Raw genomic sequence first — 22,767 nt, 5'->3', positions numbered from 1 at the left:
ATAATCCTTTAACATATGCAAATCACGACTTTAGCGGAAGAAAATTTTGTGATTTCTAATTCTGTATTAATAGAAACTCAATTATAGATTTCAGATTGTGACTATCCAAAGTCGAAAAGGTCATCATCTGTGGTATCAATATCCTCTGACGGTCCCTAAGGAACATAAAAAGGAGAAGACAAGTTACGTAAAAAAATAATACTGCATACGTTATCGCAATAATAATAAGGAAATTATTTTATCTATACGTACTTGTCAGCAACAACCGTTTCAAGTTCTGCATGTAATTGTGGATGGTGACTCGTTTCGATGTAATTCGGCCATCGAGATTTGAATTATAAAAACGAAAACGCTATAAGTGCAGTTTACTTAGCCTCAATCGTGGCAAAATAAAAAGATGATACCAATCTTGTATAGAAACTCTTCAATAATCCTTTAACTAATGGCGTACAGAACTTGTATTACCTTTCATTAATGTTTCTAACCTTTTTCTAAACATGAAACCGAAAGCGCAATGCCATAATGTGGCCCTTTATCTCTCTGGATGATATCTAAAACTTTTACTAGTGGTGTTTGCAACGAGATCGCATAAGAAATTCCATCTTGCTATTCCTGTTCTGTTCAAAGTATAACTTTATGTATTTTGCATAATTTCGGCAAATTTAGGACGTACGGTACATTTCCGTAATGCATTGCATTTGGACATAACGTTGTTGTTACTTAAGAGCACTGTGTCACATTTTTCACACATTGCCGTCACGCAATCAATTGTAGTTCATAAACTTAAAGTGTGAGCATGTCTAAAATGTTGTGATAAACACGGTCTGATATCCAAGGTGAAAGATGCATCGTCTTCAACATCAGTTAGATAATTTTCATCTTCATGATTCAATGCCTGATTTCGATATTCCTGATGCAGATGTTGCCGATAATCTCTCAATGTATTTATCACATTGAAAAGTATCTACACCAATGCTAAACGATATGCTAAACAAACGAAATGCATTTACGGAGCTACCGGCATTGTCTATAATTACTGTCTGTATTATACTAGAACAGTGGCAACACTTGGCAACATTGTATACCGCTGAAGCAAAGTGCCTAATGAGCCATCTATATCCTAGCGGTCCTTCCGTCGAACGTTGGAGAAGAACGCGCGGCAACGGTCGCGAACGCCTAACAAACGCGTGGATAGTGGGGATATTGAGGGGCGATAATAAGAAAAGAATCGAATCCGATCGACGGTTAGGTCCGAACCAGGAAGTGAAAAGGTCGCGTTGTAACCACGCAGCGAGACTGAGTAGCGAAACCGAGAGCGATACGCGACGCGACCAAAAGAAGACACTTGTTAATAAATATATTGTTGATCTAAAGTGATTATTTAACGCGCTACACCCAATATCATCTCAGAACTTTAATCGAATTCTAAGTGAATCTGACGAAGAATATCAGCAATCTTATTAAAACTGTGTACGCCTTTGAACTTCATACATGCCAAAGTTGCTGGCTGCCGCTCGAATGCAATTCAACCTAAGCAACGTACAATGACACCGAGGAAACTCCTTCTTCTATTAGACCACGCATTGGCTGTAGTGCATACATACCGTATTTCATGTAATTCTTGCTTTAACTGAGTAACCGTGTTCAGATACATCTCACTTTGTTCGACCATTCGCGAAGAGACGCGATCGCGAGGAAGCGCGCCAACGGGAATCGTAAATTCCCGTTTCGATTATGGAATCGATGCCACGAAATGATCGATCCTCTATTTCGGTCAGGATGATAGAGGTGGTTGAATTTATTATAACACTGAGGTAACAGGTTACAATTCACACTTTATTCCAACAACTTAGACATAGACAGTGACGCTCGGTGCGTATAGATATAAGTTAAACCGATGACTGATTTAAAGATGCAAAACCTGTGCTGAGATGTTGACTGATCTAACGATGAGAAACCAGTGCTGATGTGTTGACCGATCTGTAGATGATAAACCAGTGAAGTTCGGTGACGATGCTGTCGCAACAGAAAACTCTTGCTGGGTATTGGTCGCCCCACCACTGGTCGCTTATGGGTGAAAATCTCGGGAAAAATGGGAAAGCCCCGTTTCCCTACCTTTTTACCTGATGGAGCAATAACCATGAGGAACCTCTTGACTTGAAGGTGTTTTATACCAATTAACGGGCTTAAGCGTAAAATCGAAAAGCTTAGATTTATGACAGTTCCTTATGATTATTGCGGTCCGACTAATTATATTTGCACAGCTAGCGGCCGCATTGACCGAGGAATGGATTCCGTGTTACGCAAAGAGTCACCGGACTTAACAGTAGCATATCCCTGTATTTGGTCTTATTTTGATCATCAAAATTTCACAAGTACGTTAGTGAAAATTTAATTTCAAAAAATTCTAAACAGCAAAAAGATTTCTCTGTTTCATTAGTATTGCCTCGTCCAATGTCTTGATGATTCTTGACTGAAATTCGTGATCTAAATTCCGCAATTAGATAGTAAACTACAAGTAGAAACGATTCTATTCCTAAAGCTAGTGACAATGAAGTGTTACACGTGGCGAACGTAGAAAAGAATAATGCGATTGAAAAGGAAAGAGAAACAGGGACTGAGAGTCAAAGTATTCGGCGACGTATAAAATATGAAGCTGCGTAATAAGCTGAGACCTTTTTCAGCTGAAAAATCGAATTTTCTTACTTTTAATACCCAATGAATAGAACTTTTACCAACTGTTTGTTAGATGTTTCCGATTAAAATGGCAAAAAGCATGATACAATTCGTAGCATATTTGCTTATGCTGAATGTTATTAAATGCATATTGGTAAATCAATATAATTCGTATTGCACCGTGTTTAGTCTCATTTTAATCAAAAAGATTTTACAAATACGTTGGTAGAAGCTTAATTTAGAAAAAATTGAAAAGAAAACATACGTTATCTCGATAATATCTGACATGAAGTAAAATGCTACAACTGCAATGGAAAGCACCCAGCTAGCTACAAGGGCTGTGTAGTCAGAAAGCAATTGCAACGTAAGCTGTTTCCGCCGCTTCGAAACAGGACGCACAACAACTTTCACGCGTAACAGGATAGCACAGAAACTGAGACAACAACAAATCTACAGCACGTAATGAACAATAACCACAGTAACACCAACACCGTTGGTAGCCGAAGCTACGCGCAAGTAGTCAACCAATCGCCACCCTTAGACAAAATCAGAACAATAACAACGACACTACAGAAATCAAGGAACTGCTGAAACAATCCATCAAAAACATCGAAATGCTAACAAAAATGATAAGCGAACAAAACGCAGTCATGTTACAACATCTTACAGACATGCTAAGCAAAAATGAAACACGGACACGATGAAAATAGCAGCCTGGAACTTAAACGGCCTATAACAACTGGCCCTAGAAACTAAAACATTCCTGTATAACAACAATATAGACATATTACTTGTTTCAGAAACACACTTCACTCCAAAAAGCTACATGAAAATACCATACTACACCCCTGGTACTATGATACAAAACACCCCTCAGGAAAAGCACACGGAGAAAAGAATTAAAGAATTAAGAATTATTCTCAGGAAAAGAATTAAATAAAAAAAAAAAGATGTGCGGAAGAGACCCATAGGCGCAGAACTAGAGCCATACAAAAAATTAACGGACAATATGAAAATTTATGCTACTTGAATCGCGAACACAAGATTTACATTACTGTACCTAGAACGTGACTGTATGTAGATTCATCTAAGAAGTATAAAGCAACACTAGATGTATCACTATAGCGCGTTACGCTTCTTTTAAAAAATCTATTTAAAAATGATGTGTTCGTTTTATTTAATACTATTTAAAATTGGAGTAAATAGTCTGGGTGGTGCAAAAGCAATCGCAAAGCTTAGAATCTTGCTGCGACTGTAAAACTATGTCATACAGAAAATATAATTCTAAGGAACTACGTACAAGAAGGAAGAAATGTAAAAAAGCAACTTTCCTTTCATTCGTTATACAGAAATATACTGTATTGATACACACAAATTGCTCGTTCCTTTAACTGAATGACAAGGCTATAATACATCTTCCACTTACAGAAATTGTTCAAAATTTCTCTAACCATCCTTAAGTTTCGTTGTTCTGTGAATTTTCATACGTCATCAAGAACGGTCTTTCCGAAGTAGGACACAGAAATTTTTCAAATAACGGAGTGAGAACCCTACTCTTGTTACCAACTGGTTCCAACAAATTGTTCCACAAATTATTCGCATCTTGGGAAACACAAAACATTTCTGATTATCAACGTAACACTCATTAAATAATTATATAGTTTCATCTGTTATACTCACATACTGCATTTAATTTTTGACTCCAATGAAAGCAATCAACATTGAGATATGACAAATCGGAAAATCCATCCTCGGCAAGAGGTAATTTTGCATGTTCCAGAGTCGGTAAAATTACTACGGTGAAGTCATTTCTATGAAATTCTGGATAATTAGCGACTTCTTCGTCAATCTCTTGCCACCTAAAAAATGAAACAAATTTGCATATTCTTCATATGCATTTTAAAATAGATATCAAACGGTACTTGAAATGTGTTAGGGAAATAATATCGCATAAATGTGAAATAATAAAAATAAGCTGATTGCGGTGCGAAATGTCGCACCGCGCTGAGACAGAAGTAAAATTCCTTTGCTAGTTACCAATATTTCGCATTTTTTCAGTATCTGAATATCACATTTTGGCTTCGTAATTACACTTCGTGATCATTTGGATTATCATAGTAACTAAAAGTTCGTAGTTTTTTTATAGCATAATTTTTATTATACGTAGGAGATTATGTGGAATAATCCACTGCCAAAATTAACGATTTCCGATACACGGTATGGTAATGGAAAGGTGTAACACTTTTTCAAGATAATTAGGGTAAATGCCGCATTCCTAATAGGGATAGACGCCATATTGATTTAGTAAAGGCTAGAGGTGAATTTAAACTGTTTCGCACTGAAGGAGAATTGTCGATGATTCATTTACGTAGAAAAAGAAGGAGGAAAGTTGGGGTATTTACACCATATCGATAATTTTCCGATAATTTTTGTGTTCACGCGTCATTCGAGTAAGGATCTCACCGATTTTTGTGATAAGAGAAACGAAATGTTAGAGGTTCTGCGTAACACCAAGCTTCTGGTTGATCAGTGAGGGGACCTTGTCATATTTATTGCTACGCGTAAACTCGATCGGCAAACTCGCGCGGGACGCGAGATCTCACTAGGCGCGTCCTGCGCGTATCTCATTCCGTCTACTCGAAAATTTAATGAGACGATTTTCGAGTTGCTGTTATGGATTTTAATGAGTAAGCAGATTTGATGTCTAACCTATGATTTTATTACAAGGATGACATAATCTCTTTCTCTACGACTTGTACGAGGTAAGTTGCGGATCTACATTCGTTCGTGTAAAAAACAAAGCGCAATTCTTTTGCTCTCGATTTTCATCTTATTTTAGCTTTAATAATCTGTACCGAAACTTACCTGCGGTATGACAAGTATCGATACGTTTATGGTGTTTCAAGTACAGAAACTAATACCTTTACCTTACACACAATACCTAAACAATAGAAAACCTAACAATAACTAATACCTTTGCCTTTGATATTAATCGATAACAGGTTGAAATTCATAGATCGCTGTCGATAACATCGATACCGCATCGATCACATCACTACATATGTGTTATAGAAATACGAACTCGTCGTCTGAATAGACGCTCATAATATAAATTTATAAATATACTTATCAGTGTTTTTCATCCAAAATCGAGCCCGACATTGCCCGAGTCGTCAATAAGATCTTAATGTGAATTGAATTCAAAGATGATCTATCTATGTCGTTCTCTAATAACTCTTTTCAATAAAGTTATTCACCAACATATAACGAGAATGAAATACGCTTAAATATAAAATAAAAGTTAAGGTAATTGGGCACAAAAGCGGCTGCACCTCCGATTTTGATGATATTTAACTATAATGTAAAACTCATCATTCAAAACAACGTTATGCTAGAAACATTATACCATTACCCGACTTTAGTTTCCGAGATATTTACAAAAATTTGCTGCTAATACTACATTGAATCTTATCTATACATGCACGTCCATGGCAACGTATGTGTCAGCGTGGTGCGATCGCTTATCCGCTGTTTCTATAAACACATCATAGCTGGTGTGAAACGATCTGTATAACGGATGAACTCCTGGAAAAGCGAAAAAGTTTGACAAAATACGGGACGAAGGCAATGCTAGTCAATGTCGACGGCTAATAGCCTCACGCGTTCTGCGGTTCCATTATACTGAGTGACAGGTGAGACACTCGGTAACACTGAGTACCATTGCCGTCACCGCGTGTTTTGTCAAACTTATTCGCATTTACATTAAAAACAAAACATGATTTTCTGGCTTTATTGAAGCTGTCCTTAGCAAAAATGTTTGTTCTATCGCGTGCTAGTGTTGGATTCTAGATAGTGTTGTAGACATTTAATTTTTGAAATAAGTTGGAAAATCTAAACAAAAGAATGACGCTTTCTATGCGTTCTTCTCGCTTTAATCATTATTTACACATATTTAAATGTCTATAATACAATAACAGTACATATCATTTTATTCAAGAGAGCCCACAGTATTTTTTGTCCAAAACACATCTCGATAGCTACTAATGTAAAAAAACAAAGCAATCGCGTAGTTGGGAATTTGAATTTTTCTTACATTTTTTCTCAAAATTGAGTTTTTCAAAAGCTGTGCGTTCTAGCAAAAAATGATTGACCAATTCGTATTTGCTCAAAAGTGTGTACATGAATCACTTGTTGAAGGTTGCAAAACTAAATGCGTGTTCAAGAGCGTAATCCGTATTGGATGTAGATCGGTCTTTCAATTAGGCCGTCGTTAAAGTCTGATGGTAATCAGCCTCCTCACGGTGCGACGACTGGATTGCTCAGTATTAATACTTTTCTAGAATAGGGTTCGGCTTTGTATAGTTTTTGACAACCGCCAATACATGTAAGACTTGTGCGTTCAAAATATTTTTCTACGTTTTCGATGTAGTTAGAATAGTAGTTAGGTAGAATAAGTACTAAACAGTTCGCCCGTTATAGAGATTATTTGCAGCTCGCAGCGATGTGTTTATAAACACACAACAGTAGATGAGTTGTCACACCATGCTGACGCAAACGTTGCCTTAGAAGTCAAATTCAACATAGTAGTAGCAGCTTTCTCTAAATATTTCGGAAACTAAGTGAGTTTACTCCCTATAGGAAAAATGTTGAGTTTCACAACATACTTAAGCTTCATTAAAATGGGAATAGTAGCCCCTTTTATGTATAATTACTAAGATTAAATATAAAGTATGATATAACAAAACCCTTATAAATTGCATATGTAAATACAAAATATCTAAAATGCTTCATAAATTCAATAAATTATACAAACCTCTCCATTATTTTATAATATTCCGGTCTTTGATTTCTAAAATGTAAAGCAAACAAACATGGGCATCCAACTATGGATGACACATAGCACCGCAATGACTCTCTTCCTTTGTGTGCAGCAACCAGTTCCTTTAAGTGAGGTGGTGGTATAAGAGCAACAAAAGTTCTTGGTAAATTGTCTCTTAATATTCTAAGAGTATTAATTAAATCCATTTTGTGATCATTTAACATAGTCCATGGAGAAGTTACACACGTATTAGAGCAAAAATCATTACTTCCAATCATCAACGAAATCAACTGTAAAACATAAAAATGTAGATACTATTGCGTAAACGATTAAATATTAAATGCAATTATAATTTTTAATTAAAGAAGGAAAAAGTTGTCCAATTTCATACTGGTATCTAATCTTTTTTAATTGCAGTTATAATTTTTAATTACATTTGAAGTGTGTTTTTAGTAAATAAAAGGTAATGTAATTAACTCTTAAAAATAGTTCACCAGAACTGCATAGAAATACTTTTCTAATTATAATGTCAATAATTTCATTATGACCTTTCTTCCTTAGTAATGAATACATAAAGGCCTTGAGTAATTTCTATTTTAATATTTGAGTATAAATGGTAAATGTAACATTGCTAATAATAGTAGATTATATTTAGTAACGCAAGAAATAATGTTGCTAATAATTTAGATTGTATGTTAATTTATAATCTATTAATCGGTTGTTAATTTCAATGATCATATGCATATGAAAACACCACTTCCCATATAGTGAATATGTATTGTATATTATTACTTTGTCTACCAACATACGAACCTTCCAATGTTTGTTTATATCTACTTTCGGGTCATGTTTTATTTTATTGACCAAATATGTCGCCATGAAAGTTATATCATTAGACATAGCTCCGCCTTCAGCGACGTTTAACTGCGCAGCTGGATTAGTGCTTATAGCGTCCCCAAGTGAATAACCTACTAATTTAGGATTGAATTCCTGCGTATAGGAAGATCGGACTATGAAAGATTTCAGTATTCGCATTTGTGGTATGCGTAAACAATGCAGATGTAAGAAATGAACAAACTTTAAGAATATTGGGGAGAGTCAGGTACTGTCGCCAAGTTCCTTGACCGCCGATACTGCCTGCTATGCCTCTATCTTCAATGTTCGCTTCCGCTATAGTAAACGAAGTAACTCCGGCGCCGATTGTCAAAGAATCGCCCATTGCAGCAATGACATCTATGTCTCCTGGTCTTAAATGGTGAACCGACTCGGGAACTTTCGAAGACCTGCCAGCTAAACAGATTAAAGTAAAGACATTAGAATAAATGTGAACTTCAAAAAATAAACATCAATTTTAATATTCTTAAATTACAGTAGGGTGAAGAGCCTGTAATGTTACATATCTATCTTAAAAAATGATATTAATAGGACAAGACTATGAATGAACTCAAAATCACATTGAAATTCTTGTAGCCACTACAAATTGTGAAGAACAGCGTTCTTCACTGTAGTTTGCTGCCACTGAAATTTACCAATTGTTCCCTAAGACAAATTGTAAAAATTACAGGAAATAAAAAAAATCTGTGGTTTAAATTGAGTAATAATTTTAAAGAATAAATATCATAATATAATATTTACGAGTGATTTCATAAAATATTTGACAACAATAACCATAAATTTTGTTAACTACCTGTTACGCTGCAAGGAAAAGAGACGTCTATTGAAACTTCATCTTGAAATTTATTTTTATTCCGTAATTTAGACACTCGTTCCTCATTTCTTGTACCTGCGAAATAGTCCTTTTAAAATATTTTACAAAAATACTTCATCTGTGATATAACGTTGCACGCTATATGTCAAAATTCCGATCAAATAATGCAAAAGGTATATCGAAATCTCAACCGCTCGCCTATCAGACAAAGTTCAATCCATGTGAATTAATGTCAGCGTCGGGGTAACCATTTCTAATATTGTGTAAATTAGAAAGAAAAATAAATGGGTTATGGGTTGGGTCAGAGTAGTGGAATAACGCTATCGTGAAATAATTTTCGGCGAATCTATTGCTATACGAAATGTTGCACTATGTCTCACCTGTCTGTTCGTCATGTACATACTTGATAGCGACAATGCACCTTCTCACCGTTACAAATACAGATAGCCCGCCGCTGTTTAGTCTTACGATAATTTCTGACTGGACCGAAGACTCTGTAAGAACCTCGGTAGGGTGCTTGAGCTAATATTTGGACAGCCGATGCTAGGCGAATCGAAGTAACTGAACTATGAGGTATCGATGGCAAGACTGTTTCGGGAGATATGTAAAACAGTTTGACGAAGGATAAGTTGATAGACAAATAAATCAATGGCAAGCGATCCGACATTGCATTGTCAAAGAATAAAGAATAGAGCGCAGGGATATTGTTTAAAGGATCTGGCCACTGTGTGGGAAAGGCAGTGATGCTTTTTGCTAAGCGGATTGTCAGAAACCGGACGGCACTTAACTCAGAATTTTGTAGTCGCAAAGTACTGATAAAAATTCATATTTTTCTTTAAACATACAAATAATAATAATACAAATAAGTAGTAATCGAATTCGCGATACGTTTACAAAATCGTGTGAAAGAAAAATTAAGTCATGCCTAATATTAGGATATTAATCCAATCCAATCTATAATCCACTGATTTACAGATTTTTATTTATGTTAAAGACGATTAACGTCAATGAGATAAATTTAGGTTGAGTTTGTGGCGACACTCGGCAACAATGTATATCGCCTAATGAGTCATCAATGTCCCAACAGTCCTTTCGCCGAATGTTGGAGAAGAAGGCCTGCGTGGCAACGGTCGCGGACGCCTAACAAACGCGTGGATAGTGGGGATATTGAGGGGCGACAATTCATAACAATTCATGAAATCAAATTTTAATTATTTCTACATTTATCAAATTTATTCCAATTTATTTTTTCTCATCCATAATCTATTTTACTCCAAAATTTATTATTATGCTATTTAAAAATAATACATTTATTGCTTTATACACAAACTTAAATTTTTCTATTAAAAAATTATTTGGATGTTCATCAATTTTTAACTCATTATTTTCCATTTTCATTTTACATACAAATAAAAATTTATTTATTCTATTAATATTTATTTATTTATTTATATTTTCAACCAATATATTTTTTTGAATTTTATAATGCAAGTGATTCAAATTTTAGAAATTTTTCATCATATTCATATTATTTAATAATTATTTTATATTTTTTTTCTTTTTATTCTTTTATATTTATATTATTTAATTTAATTTAATATCAATTTTATACTTAATCTTTAAATTTGCAATTTAATATTTTATTTTAAACTATATTATTAAATTAAATTTAATTATAAATTAATAGTGTTAAAAAATTTTTAATTTTCTAATAATACTTGTTTTATTTTAAATTCATTAATTTATTTAATTATATGAATTACATTATTTAATAAAATTTAATTCATAATAATAATAATAATAATAATAATAATAAATTCAATATATTTATATATATATATGTCGGAGATGAAGGGACACCGGAGCCTCCCCCCTGGAACCTCAGGAAAATCCGTACAATTGTAATTAAAGTTTACAGTGGTAATTAAACAATTTGCCGTCATTCTACCCAATCATACTTGTTTGCGATTTGCGATAATAAACTTGGGCTCAAGACGACCATCCGTCGCCGAACGTAGCCAGGGTCAACGGGACGAGCGCTCCGTCTAACAAAGGTGTGGAGTGATGTTATGACCCTCATTAAGAGAAATACCCATAGAGGTACCTGACAGTAAAACATACCAACGGTTCCTTGGGACAATGAATACCTGATGTTGAGGCACGTACACAGCACAAGTCCAGTTAGCCCGAGGACCCGCTATAAAACCTGGATTTTTTCGGCAATTAAGATTTTTGCAAACGGACAGGCAGCCTTTGTCCCAAATCGATCAATCGACAGCGACGTCAATCCGAGGATCTCGTGTACTTAGACACTCCACCATAGTTTTCCTCGGTGGCGTCGTTGGGACGAAAATTCATTCTTTACTGAGATCTCATCGAAGAAGGGAGTAGCGCCTTAGATCAGTACACGTTTGAGTTAGAGCAAGTCTATCTTCCCGTTGACCGTGGATTCGTTATCGAGCCTAAGACCAACGTCACGAGTTTCGCGAGTGCCCAACCACCGCTGTTGATTGTCGCGTCGGTAGTGTTCATTCTCGTGTTAGTAGACCGTACCCGTGTGATACCGCAACGATGGCCAATTTCAAGCAAGATCTACCAAACGCCCACAATCCTCCTTGTGATCCTTCTCCGACATATAAATATTAAGATTTTAAGTTAATTAAAAACTACTAATCTTCCAAATTAAATGTATAATATCAAATTTATAAATCTTAATAAAAAAATGATTAATATCTACTAATGATAAAAATATTGGAATAATATACTTTATTTTTGCTATATGATCAGGAATAATTGGGTCATCAATAAGATTATTAATTCGAATAGAATTAAGTCATCCTGGTATATGAATTAATAATGATCAAATTTATAATTCATTAGTTACAAGTTATGCATTTTTAATAATTTTTATTATAGTTATACCATTCATAATTGGAGGATTTGGTAATTACTTAATTCCTTTAATACTAGAATCACCTGATATAGCTTTCCCACGAATAAATAATATTAGATTTTGACTACTTCCTCCATCTCTTTTAATATTACTTTTAAGAAATTTATTTACACCAAATGTTAGTACAGGATGAACTGTATATCCTCCTCTATCATCTTATACAGGGTGATTGGTAAGTGGTGGTACAAGTGGAAAGGGGGTGATTCTACGCGCAAAAAGAAGTCAAAAATATAGAATAAAATTTTTTTTTAATTTTTCCATCGAGACAACGATCTGCAGTGAGATCCGTTATAACGTATCGTACGCGTACCGAATGAAAATTCAAAGTCAATTTTCTCGAAAAAAAAGCCTCAAACGAAAAATTTTTATTCTATATTTTCGACTTCTTTTTTCGCGTAGAATCACCCCCTTTCCGCTTGTACCACCAGTTACCAACCACCCTGTATATATAAACTTTAAATTTATTTTTTTTTAATATTTAAAAATTTATTTAATTTCCCTAATATTTTCAATATTATGCTCTAAACTGTAAACCATTTAAATTAAATAAATTTATTTAATATTTTATTTATAAATTTATTTTATTTATTTACTTATTTAATTATAAATAATATATATATAAATACAACTATAATTAAATCATTATTATTAATATCAATAAATAAATATATATTAACAATAAATAAGAAATTTTATATCTATAATGTGTTTCTAATAAATAACAAATCATGAAATCAAATAACATCGAGTCCTAACTGGACAGCGAGATTGATTAACGAAACCGAGAGCGATACGCGACGCGATCAAAAGAAGACACTGGTTTATAAATATATTGTTGACCTAAGCACCGAGTTACATAAAGTTACATAAAGATACCGCAATCAATTAAGCCAGAATGAGCAGTAGTGGAAATTGAATTTAATTGAAATTCCTTCTTAATATCTCGGGAACGAAGGCCGTGCGGTGGCTACATGACTATAGGAGAAAGTTGATCAGAAAGTTGACCTTGACAACATATTCCAAATTTATTGAAACATGTGCCCTTCTCAATGTAATGCCCGAAGAGCTTTAAACAAACAAACGATACCCCAACAAATACTATTACGGAAATAGTGTGCAAATGAAATATTTTTCATAATGTGTGAAAAGAAAAAATAATACAATAAATACCAGAATTTGAAAGTCAAAAAGGTAGGTATACAAACATTTTCTGACTCACTGTATAACACAGCATAAAGAAAAAATGGAACTTTCTTATTTCTGCTTAGCGACGTATCAATATATGCTTTACCCTTTCCCATTTGCTTTCCTCTGTCCATGTTTCCGTGAGTCCGATTACGTCAAATGTCCTCAAATATTCCCATACCTCTTTGTCCTTGTTCATTATCCCTGCTATGTTTCAGAAGCACATTTTCAACCCCTTTGTGTCCCCCTCCCCCCTTTCTTTTTCCTTATCTCAACCTCTCGCCTCTTTCTTTCTTTCTTCTTCTAGTCTCTCCTCGCTTTCGTTCCACCTGTACCATCTATCTTCTATCTTCAGCTTCTTGTAACCTATTTTTACGTATTCCCCCTTTTCCCTTTTTGCTCTAGCTATTCTTCTTAACCTTTGCTGAATTTCTCTTTCCTTCTTCGTTAGGTCGTTATCTATGTATATCCCCTTCCCCAATTTACTTTTCTCTCTCATTACCCTCGTCTTCTCCTCCCACGATTTCAACGTTGCGATTATTATTGTGTTCTTTTCTCCCACCCTTACCTTCTGTGTCCTCTCTACGTCTACCTCTACTCTCATATTTTCCTTTATGAATTCTGACATTGTCCCGTTATCGCTTTCCTTGCTCTTATTGCTTTCCTCTTTCATTGCGCCACGCCAGAAAAATTACTGAAAATTCTCAACGCGAGAATTGATTGTAATTTCAACAAATAAATAAAAAAAAAGAAAAGAAAAAAGGTTGCATCTGTTTCTTTTTTTCTTCGTCACCCCTCAATATCCCCACTATCCGCGACCGTTGCCACACGCGCCTTCTTCTAGAACATTCGGCGAAAGGACCGTTGGGATATCGATGACTCATTAGGCACTTCGACGATATACATTGTCGCCGAGTGCCGCCACATCTTTATCTCCATCATCAGTCCATCGGGCTTGAAGTGTGCCGGTCGTGACAAGCACGTGTTGTCACAATCGCACATAAAAAATTGGATATATGTATTGATTTTTTATTAATACACAAATTATATGTTCATAACCGGTGAAAATATGGCGATGCGTGTGGTTCGTGATGAAAATAATGCTAATAAAATTTATGTTTATTTTCTATAGATGATGTACTGATCTACAATTTTGTTTCTGTAATATTTCGTTACCAAATTACTACTGAAGAATAGAAAATAAATTAAAAATATACAAAACAAAATAAAAATATCCAATTGAATGGCACGCACATAATACAAACAAGGCAAGCTAAGTACCTAGGACTCCACTTAGACACACAACTTACATGGAAACAACATACTAAATCAATTATAGGCAAAATACGAATAAAAAGAAGACAGATAAACTGGATAATTAGTCGACACTCCAAACTTGAGCATGGAAAATAAACTAAAAAACGATAATAAAACCAATCTGGACGTATGGAATACCACTATGGGGGACAGCGGCAATGAGCCATATAAACAAAATAGAGACAAAATGGAACAATAGTAAACGTCCCATGGTACGTTAGAAAGGAGGACATACCTGGGAATACCAACGGTCAAAGAGGAAATTAGCAGATACGCAGAATAATCACACCCAAACCGGCTAGCTGAGGAAACGATCAACACCTCAAACATGGAAAGAAGACTGAAAAGGAAACTCCCAGCAGACCTCACAAAGGACACAATCTAACAAACACGAAGATGGTATCCCGCTGGGGATAGCCATTCACATGATAATCAAACAGCTAAAAAATTCTACCAAATGTCCAAATTGGACAAATTGTGAATGAAATGAATTAAATAAAAAAAAAACAGAATTACTACTGATGGCCGGTAAGAACGATACTAATGTATAGGAATAATTAAGGTTTTGTAAGCTACACAAAAAGTTATGTAACCTGTCTTATTGAATTCATACATAATGATAAATATGTCTGTATAAAAAAAAATTATAAATTGTAAAAAAAAATTCATGAAATATTCACATTAAAGTTGTATTATTTATTATACCGACTTTGGAAAAAAAGGAGGTGTCTTAATTTAAGTAAATAATTGCAATATAATATAACATAATGGATATGAAAATAAGCCATAAAGTTTATGAAGGGTGATGTTGATGAAACCGGTAGGAATTATTCTTTCTTCCGTGGTATATATCGACAATAGGTAAGATTTAATGGAAATGTCATCGTCCCTTAATCACAGTTTTAAATTTAATGATAATTGTTTGTTAGTTCGATTTCTACTGTTATTTAACGAGCAGAGAAACTAGAATTTCATTCAACCGTTTGCCACAAGATTAGATCCCGCAGAATATTTAATTATTTTATGTAGTTTTCACTCTTTTTGATGAAATGTTGAATTTTACTATCATCTAATATTTTTCTACCGTACATGGTATTATTTGCGAACAGATCAATAAATCTTATGAGGTTTAGAAGAATCAAAAATATGACGGCAGACAAATGAAACCAAACTATGTTCTTATCAGGTGTGTATTACTATAGTAACGTCACTACTAACTAGTAACGTACTACTAACGATCAATTGTATTAAACATTATATCGCTCTGACGACTTGACAGGCTGTTGCTAATAAATTTCTGTTTTATAGTTGCATAAATAGTTACTATTATTCGATCGTTCGGCAAAAGGGTAAAAGTTGATAAAAACACTTAAAAAAGCACGGACCGTTTTTTTTTTTGGCATATATTTTAGGTGATTTATTTTTAAGTAGGAAACGTTTTCAACTTTGATGTTATCTCTTGTGATTCTTGAAATACGCGATTTTGAAGTATTATAAACATAGTTTTCTTAGAAAGAGAAATTTAATCTCGATGACCTTAACCTTGGCATGCGGTAGTTCACGAAAGAATTCGAATTAAAATGTACACGTTAAAGATAAGATCTGAAAATGATATTATAACTACCATAAGATACAAGTATCAGGACTTTATATCTAAAGTTTCGTTCGAATCTGGTAACGTTTGTAAAAGTTATGAAACGTTCATAGAAATGAATAGGCAGAATGATACATAAATATTACTGCAACAAAATTCCACATAAACATTCTTACTGACGCACTTGGCAATTGTTTGAGTGACTTTTTATTTCACTCATTAAATTATAATAATTTGTCCTTCTCTACTAATTAGTTTCCTTGGTCTGCCTGTAGGATATTTGTCTGTGACTGTTTCTTCGATTTCTGACTTTGTGATAATATAACATATCATAGGTAACATATCTATCTCAGATTCTAGCGATCTGCTGTTATAATTTTCATCTTTATGTCCTTTTCATATCAATTTCCTTTCGAATATCTATATTTCTGATTATTTGGCACTTATTATCACTACAGAGATTAATATTATTCACAGCGAAGCACAAAACTCACTGCATAATTTAATTCTACATCAACTGTGTCTGCCAAAGTTTTCTTGTCATTTTGTATACGAAAGTATTGTTTAACATCGCTTAACATCTAAACGTTCGATTACTTTTGCGACCCTGTTTCTGTACATCCTTACAATGAAAGATTTCATAATTTCTACAAACGTTATCGGATTTGTTCCAAATTTTAAATATACAGATGTATAATCTTGGTACTTGTATCTTATAGTAACAAGAGCATTGTTTTCACTTCTTAAATTTAACGTGCGTATTTTAATTGTCTAGAGTTTTAATAGCACGTGAAAACTTTCATGAGCTACTGTGTATTTTCAAGATTTTTATTATGAAGTAAATACATTCGGCGACGAGGGGTAACAACACCACCCCTTGCAACCCGTCGCTAATCTAACTAAAACCCAATTTCCATCTGAAATCACAATCAGGTTGCTGCCTCTTATACTCGTATAACAAGACTGACCAGTATTTTAAGAACAAATGGAAATGGACATCTTTTGATTTCACATTTACCTAACAACTCGTCACTTTTAATACACTTCAGGACTGCTGTTTAGTTTCGTTACGAATTTCGAAATAAGTACTGTTTACAAAATTCCTCATCTCAAGAACCAGAAGAGGGTGCCACAGAATTAATAGCGCATGTTACTTGAAAATATAATCTCTACAATATTTATATGTTAAAAGAAAAATGATCCGTGCTGTGCAAGCTTTTGTCTACTTTTACCGAAAAAAATTTCGTCAACTTATCATTTTATCGCGAAAATATATATATTCACAATGAAACATTAGTCTATGAAAAATAAGATTCACAATATTTCAATTTTCCTCCAAAAAGCATCTCTCTAACCAAAAGAAAACGATATTACTGCATAAAGACGTAACACGAAATAAACTAAAACAGACGTACCGTAGGATTGCGTTAACCAATTACGATATCCACGATAGATGTAATTGAGAATCGATTTATCCAAGGCAGTTCTTTGCGACATGGCCAGCACGCATAATTCCAATACAAGGCACAGATACAGCTTCTTCATTGTAGGTTTTCTTGCACAATCAAATGGTCACTTTTAAGTTTCCACAGTGATATTTTATTTTTGTTGATTACAAAGGCAAAAAAATAGAAATTCTTGCGATGACTGCTAACTGCTACGCGTATTATCGAGGGCTCCTGATAGCACCGCATCCAGTCTTAACTGTTGTTATTTAGCGGTCGTTAGGAACACTGTTCGTACTCGTAAAAGATTTGAAACTGCTGTGATACATGATCATAATAAGAGACAAAATATATACTTTGATTCAGATACTTCTATCTCAATTATCATTTTTTACATATTTATTAGCATTTACATGGTCAACAAGGTCAAGAAAACTAATGAATACGAATAGGCAACGCTTGCGCAATGTATTCTCGACCAATCGCGGGGAGACGCAATCGCGAGGAGAGACCTCAACGGGAGTCGTAAATTCCTGTTACGATTATAATAATCGACACCACGAGTTGATCGATCCCCTGATTTCGGTTAAGATAATAGGGGCGATTCAGTTAGTATAACACTGTGATTCACGGAATTATAAATTATATATTTCCAACACTTAAGTTACACTGTTGAGTAGATATAAATCGTAGATAACAACTTGTCGCACGAATATAAGATAGGTATACACAATAGAGCAAGGCTCTTATAATTAAACTTAGTATGTTAGTGGACGTAGCACTAGAGGATACTTAATAGAGGAGGTGAATGTTCGACAATACCGAGAACCGACTTAGTTGATGTGAGTTATACTCCTCTAGCGTTATGCTTAGACTTAGACGTTAGGCGTTAAATTTTGTACTTAGTTGTTGACTTTTCTAGCGGTGTAGAAGAAGTAAAGTAGAGTGACGATGCTGTGTCGGAGGAAAGCTAGCGATGGGTGTGTCTAGCGCACGGGACCATCGGATTTGTTCATGACATTTTTGGTCAGGAAAGTGATGGCAGTATACATTGCTTCTGATTGGATAAACGAAGGTTGGTGAACTAGGACTTTCCCGTGTCAAGCCGTAGTAGATAATACTCTTAAAAGAAGCGATTTAGAAAAAAGATGTTTGTTGGATCTGAAGGACCTTAGCTAGAAAATTCCCTAGATTTACGATGGGTCCTTAAGACTATTGAGGGTACGCAGCAAGAATGAGCGGATATCTGGTTCCCGTCTGGTCCGCGATGTATGGCCTGGTCTAGGTAGAGGGTGGCCCAATGTAACACGCAATATGATTTACATATTGTATAATGTGTATATACTACTGTTATTTCTAATTGTATTTTAAGTATACTATAGAAATTGTATAACAAGAAAAATATCTGAAAAAAATTGTTTTCCAAGAAAAATATTACCGACTTCCAAATGCGTTAAAAATTGAAAGATAACTTTTATTGTATTTACACAAATTAAGTGCGCCAAAATATGAAATAACTTCTATTTTTATGCCGACTTCAGAAAAAAAGGAAGGAATCTCAATTTGACATGTATTTTTCCTTTTCCCTTATGTATGTCCGCCGATTTCTTTGAAATGACTTGACTAAACGGAACTTTATTCATCGTGTAGGGAATGTTCTCCCTTTGGTCCAGTTAGAAAATTTTTTTGCATTTGTGTTTTGTAAATTATTTTTCTTTGTAAAAATTCAATTTTTACGTATTTTTGTCGGTTACTAAAGATTAAATTAAGCTATCGGAATAAAATCTTATGCATCTTCTGGGACTACTATTCTTATCGCAAAGTTCATTGTTAACTATTATAATTGTAATTTGTTTTTACCAATTTCATTTACATATGTTTAGTAATTGCTCCGCAATTATTAGACGGATATCGAGGTGACACCAAAACAGCAGCCTGACCTATAACGAAAAATGATTGCCTAAGAAATATCAGGTGAACCATAAACAATGTTGCGAGAAAGCCTAATTGCCGACAGGCCAAAAGGGTCTGGAAACTTCAACGGGCCGAGCAGCCCATCCCATGTCCTTGATCCTCCAGTCGAATAGTTATATGAAAGAAGGCCATGGCCACAGACGGTTATGAAACACGTACGTGGTGGGGCTATGAGAAAAGATAAAGAGATGCAAATTTTGTCATTACCACTTAATCAATCAGTAGTTAGCCAACCCAATATTTGTCGATCGCTTCGATTCTCAGTTCCTCCTTCCCTTTTACTCGCATTGTCGATATCTACGAGGCAACAATGCAACAATAAAACTTTTTGTTAAAGTAATAATATATAACGTTTTATTAAATACAAAATTTATATATAACAGAATAACTATTTTATATGTAAGATAATAGCTTAAAATATTAATGAACACCGCTATATTCTCTTATACATCTCAAACAAGAATGAATTAGTTTTATTACATATTCATACTGTACAGCCCTCTTCATGGACATTGAGAAAGCATTTGACAAAGTGAATCATGAAAGCCTCTTGCAAACAATCAAAAGATACTTCCCGGAACAAATTTACCACTTACTCAAATCATACCTGGGCAACAGAACCTTTGTACTAAAAATAAAGAATGTATATTCTGAAGTAAAAGACATCAAGACAGGGGTACTACAAGAAAGCGTCTCAGGCCCAATATTATACACATTATACACGGCCGACATACCAACCTCTACCAACAGCAAAATACTGACATTCGCGGACGACACAGCTGTACTAATCAGACACACTAATCCAGAAACAGCAGCCACATTACTACAAGAGCACATCACAAAAATTTGAGGTGTTGTTGGATGCAAGTGCCCAAGAAATACCCTCGAAGTTCAACAATAAAGTTTATTTAACAATTAACAGTCAACAAGCAACAATCAATAATCATGCTTCTCGAATGCATTTGCTTTGCTGTTACACTAGACCCTTCGCACTTCACTGTTCGAAACGGAATGGATCTTCTGTTCAAAACCTGACGAATTATTTCTTTGTTAGCCCCGATATCCCCACTACGCACGCGCTTGTTAAACGTCCGCGGCCGTTGCCGCGAATGCATTCTTCTGAATATTCGACGCTAGGACTGTAGGGATATGGATGGTACATTAGGAATATCGGCCTTACACTTTGATGGTATAGCGCTTTGTGTCGCGAAGCCGTCGGAAAGTTCCGTTGTCGAATGCCGCCATAAATAGAAAAATGACTACAAGATAAAGAAATAAAAGCAAACCTCAATAAATGCAACCATATTACATTTACACTAAGAAAACGGAAACCATCAAATATCCAATTGAATGGCACATAATACAAACAAGGCAAACTAAATATCTAGGACTCCACTTAGACACACAACTTACATGGAAACAACATACTAAATCAATTATAGGCAAAATACGAATAAAAAGAAGACAGATGAACTGGCTAATTAGTCGAAACTCCAAACTTGAGCATGGAAAATAAACTAAAAAAAGGTAATAAAACCAGTTTGGACGTACGGAATACCGCTATGGTGGACAGCAGCAATGAGCCACATAAATAAACTAGAGTCGCTAGAATCGAAGATACTGAGAACAATAGTCAACGCCCCATGGTATGTCAGAAACGAGGATATACGCAAAGACTTAAGGGGGGGAGGGGGAAGGTTTTAAAATTTTTTTTGCATTTTTTTTATTTTTTTAATTGAATGCATAACATCTTAAGAATATTGTGTCAAAATTTCAAGTTGATTGAAGCAAAATTGACGAAGTTACGAGTATTTTTATACATGTCGGATGATATTACCTACCCGACCCGAGCGTGCTATTGTTACTTCGCAGACATTTTTTTCTCTATATAATACCTAATCTTACACCCAGATCTATTTATAGTACTTAACGACTTAAGTACAAGCCTCCTTATACCTGTACTGTATATTTTGTCAGTGTAGAGTAAAAAATTTAGTGTAGGAGTAAATATTCCATTTTCATTAAGTTTTGTGTTAAATTATTACTAAAATGCCTAAAAAAGTTACTAGATATGATAGACAATCAACTGGTTCGAGATTATATCGACCTAGAAAAATTGTACCTCCGCATAAACGTAAATACGAAGGCATTTCAACAAGTAGCGCGTCAACGAAAAAAATAAAAATGACCGTTGAAGATCAAGTTACGAAGGATCGTGAAAAATATTGTAGGATAATTTACTTTTTATTAGTTTGTTCAACAATTGCTACGCTAGTGAAGAGGTAAGCCGATAAAATTTGCTTATGAACGTTGTATATCAGATTTTTTAGTGTTCAAAACTTTAAAGCGTTTTCCCCACAACTCACGTTTTCAAAGTCGGTGCCCCCAATTACTTCAAAACTACTGCACCGATCCTTTTGAAATGTTGAAAACTACTTCTGTACATAATTTGCGAGGGAACGCTATAGAGTTTTTTCAAATTTGTTAATTATTTTTATTTTAAAATAACAAATTAGCCGCAAATTTTCGCACAAAATCGCGTTTTTCCCTTCAAAGTGTTCCAAAAAAGTGGAAAATCGAAATTTCGAAAAAACCTTCGCAGCGTTACCTGGGAAAAACTGTTACCTAACGAATGAACTTTAACTTTTTGATTTCTGATGATCCAGCACCAAGTTCTGAGGGGCACTGCAATTATACTTTTTTCCGAGACACGTCCGAATAATTGCTGCCATTGCCGAATTTTTTAATATTTCTCCGTGAAAATTTTACACAATATTCCTCGTATGGCACATTTTAATATGCTATTGGTTTTAAAAAAGAAATTTTAACTGTATCGTCAGAAAAAATTCACAAAAACATGCCTCTGTTACGACCGTTCGCGGAGAGACGCGTTCGCTAGGAGAACGCGTCAGCGAGAGGCGTAAATTCTCGCTACGATTATGTTAATCGACGCCGCGAAATAGTCGTTCCCCTGTTTCGGTTAGGATAACAGAGGTGGTTTAATGAATGTAGCACTGTATTAACAGGTTAACATAGAACAATATATTTTACAATAATATGATGAAGATGTTACAGAAATTTGACTCGACTTTGATC

At 34.6% G+C, this 22,767-nt stretch overlaps 1 protein-coding gene across 2 annotated transcripts; it reads right to left on the bottom strand.

The window, feature by feature from the left end:
* Positions 1–3,994: 3,994 nt before the first annotated feature.
* Positions 3,995–18,028, bottom strand: LOC143302398 (phospholipase B1, membrane-associated-like). 2 transcript variants are annotated; one of them, XM_076625791.1, is made up of 7 exons: positions 17,668–18,028; positions 9,183–9,278; positions 8,574–8,785; positions 8,309–8,485; positions 7,490–7,785; positions 4,357–4,535; positions 3,995–4,278 (listed from the first exon to the last, which is right to left on the bottom strand). In XM_076625791.1, exons 1-7 carry the CDS (start codon positions 17,795–17,797, stop codon positions 4,133–4,135), a joined length of 1,236 nt encoding a protein of 411 aa, XP_076481906.1. In that variant the 5' UTR covers positions 17,798–18,028; the 3' UTR covers positions 3,995–4,132. The 2 variants fall into 2 exon arrangements, with proteins under 2 accessions (XP_076481906.1, XP_076481907.1); XM_076625792.1 differs by having other exon boundaries at positions 4,225–4,299.
* Positions 18,029–22,767: the final 4,739 nt, after the last annotated feature.

Source organism: Bombus vancouverensis, chromosome 17 (genome assembly GCF_051014615.1).
Source record: "Bombus vancouverensis nearcticus chromosome 17, iyBomVanc1_principal, whole genome shotgun sequence".
Lineage (NCBI taxonomy): Eukaryota > Metazoa > Arthropoda > Insecta > Hymenoptera > Apidae > Bombus > Bombus vancouverensis.
Note: the sequence above shows the minus strand (reverse complement) of the source record. Positions and strands in the feature narration are given on the sequence as shown.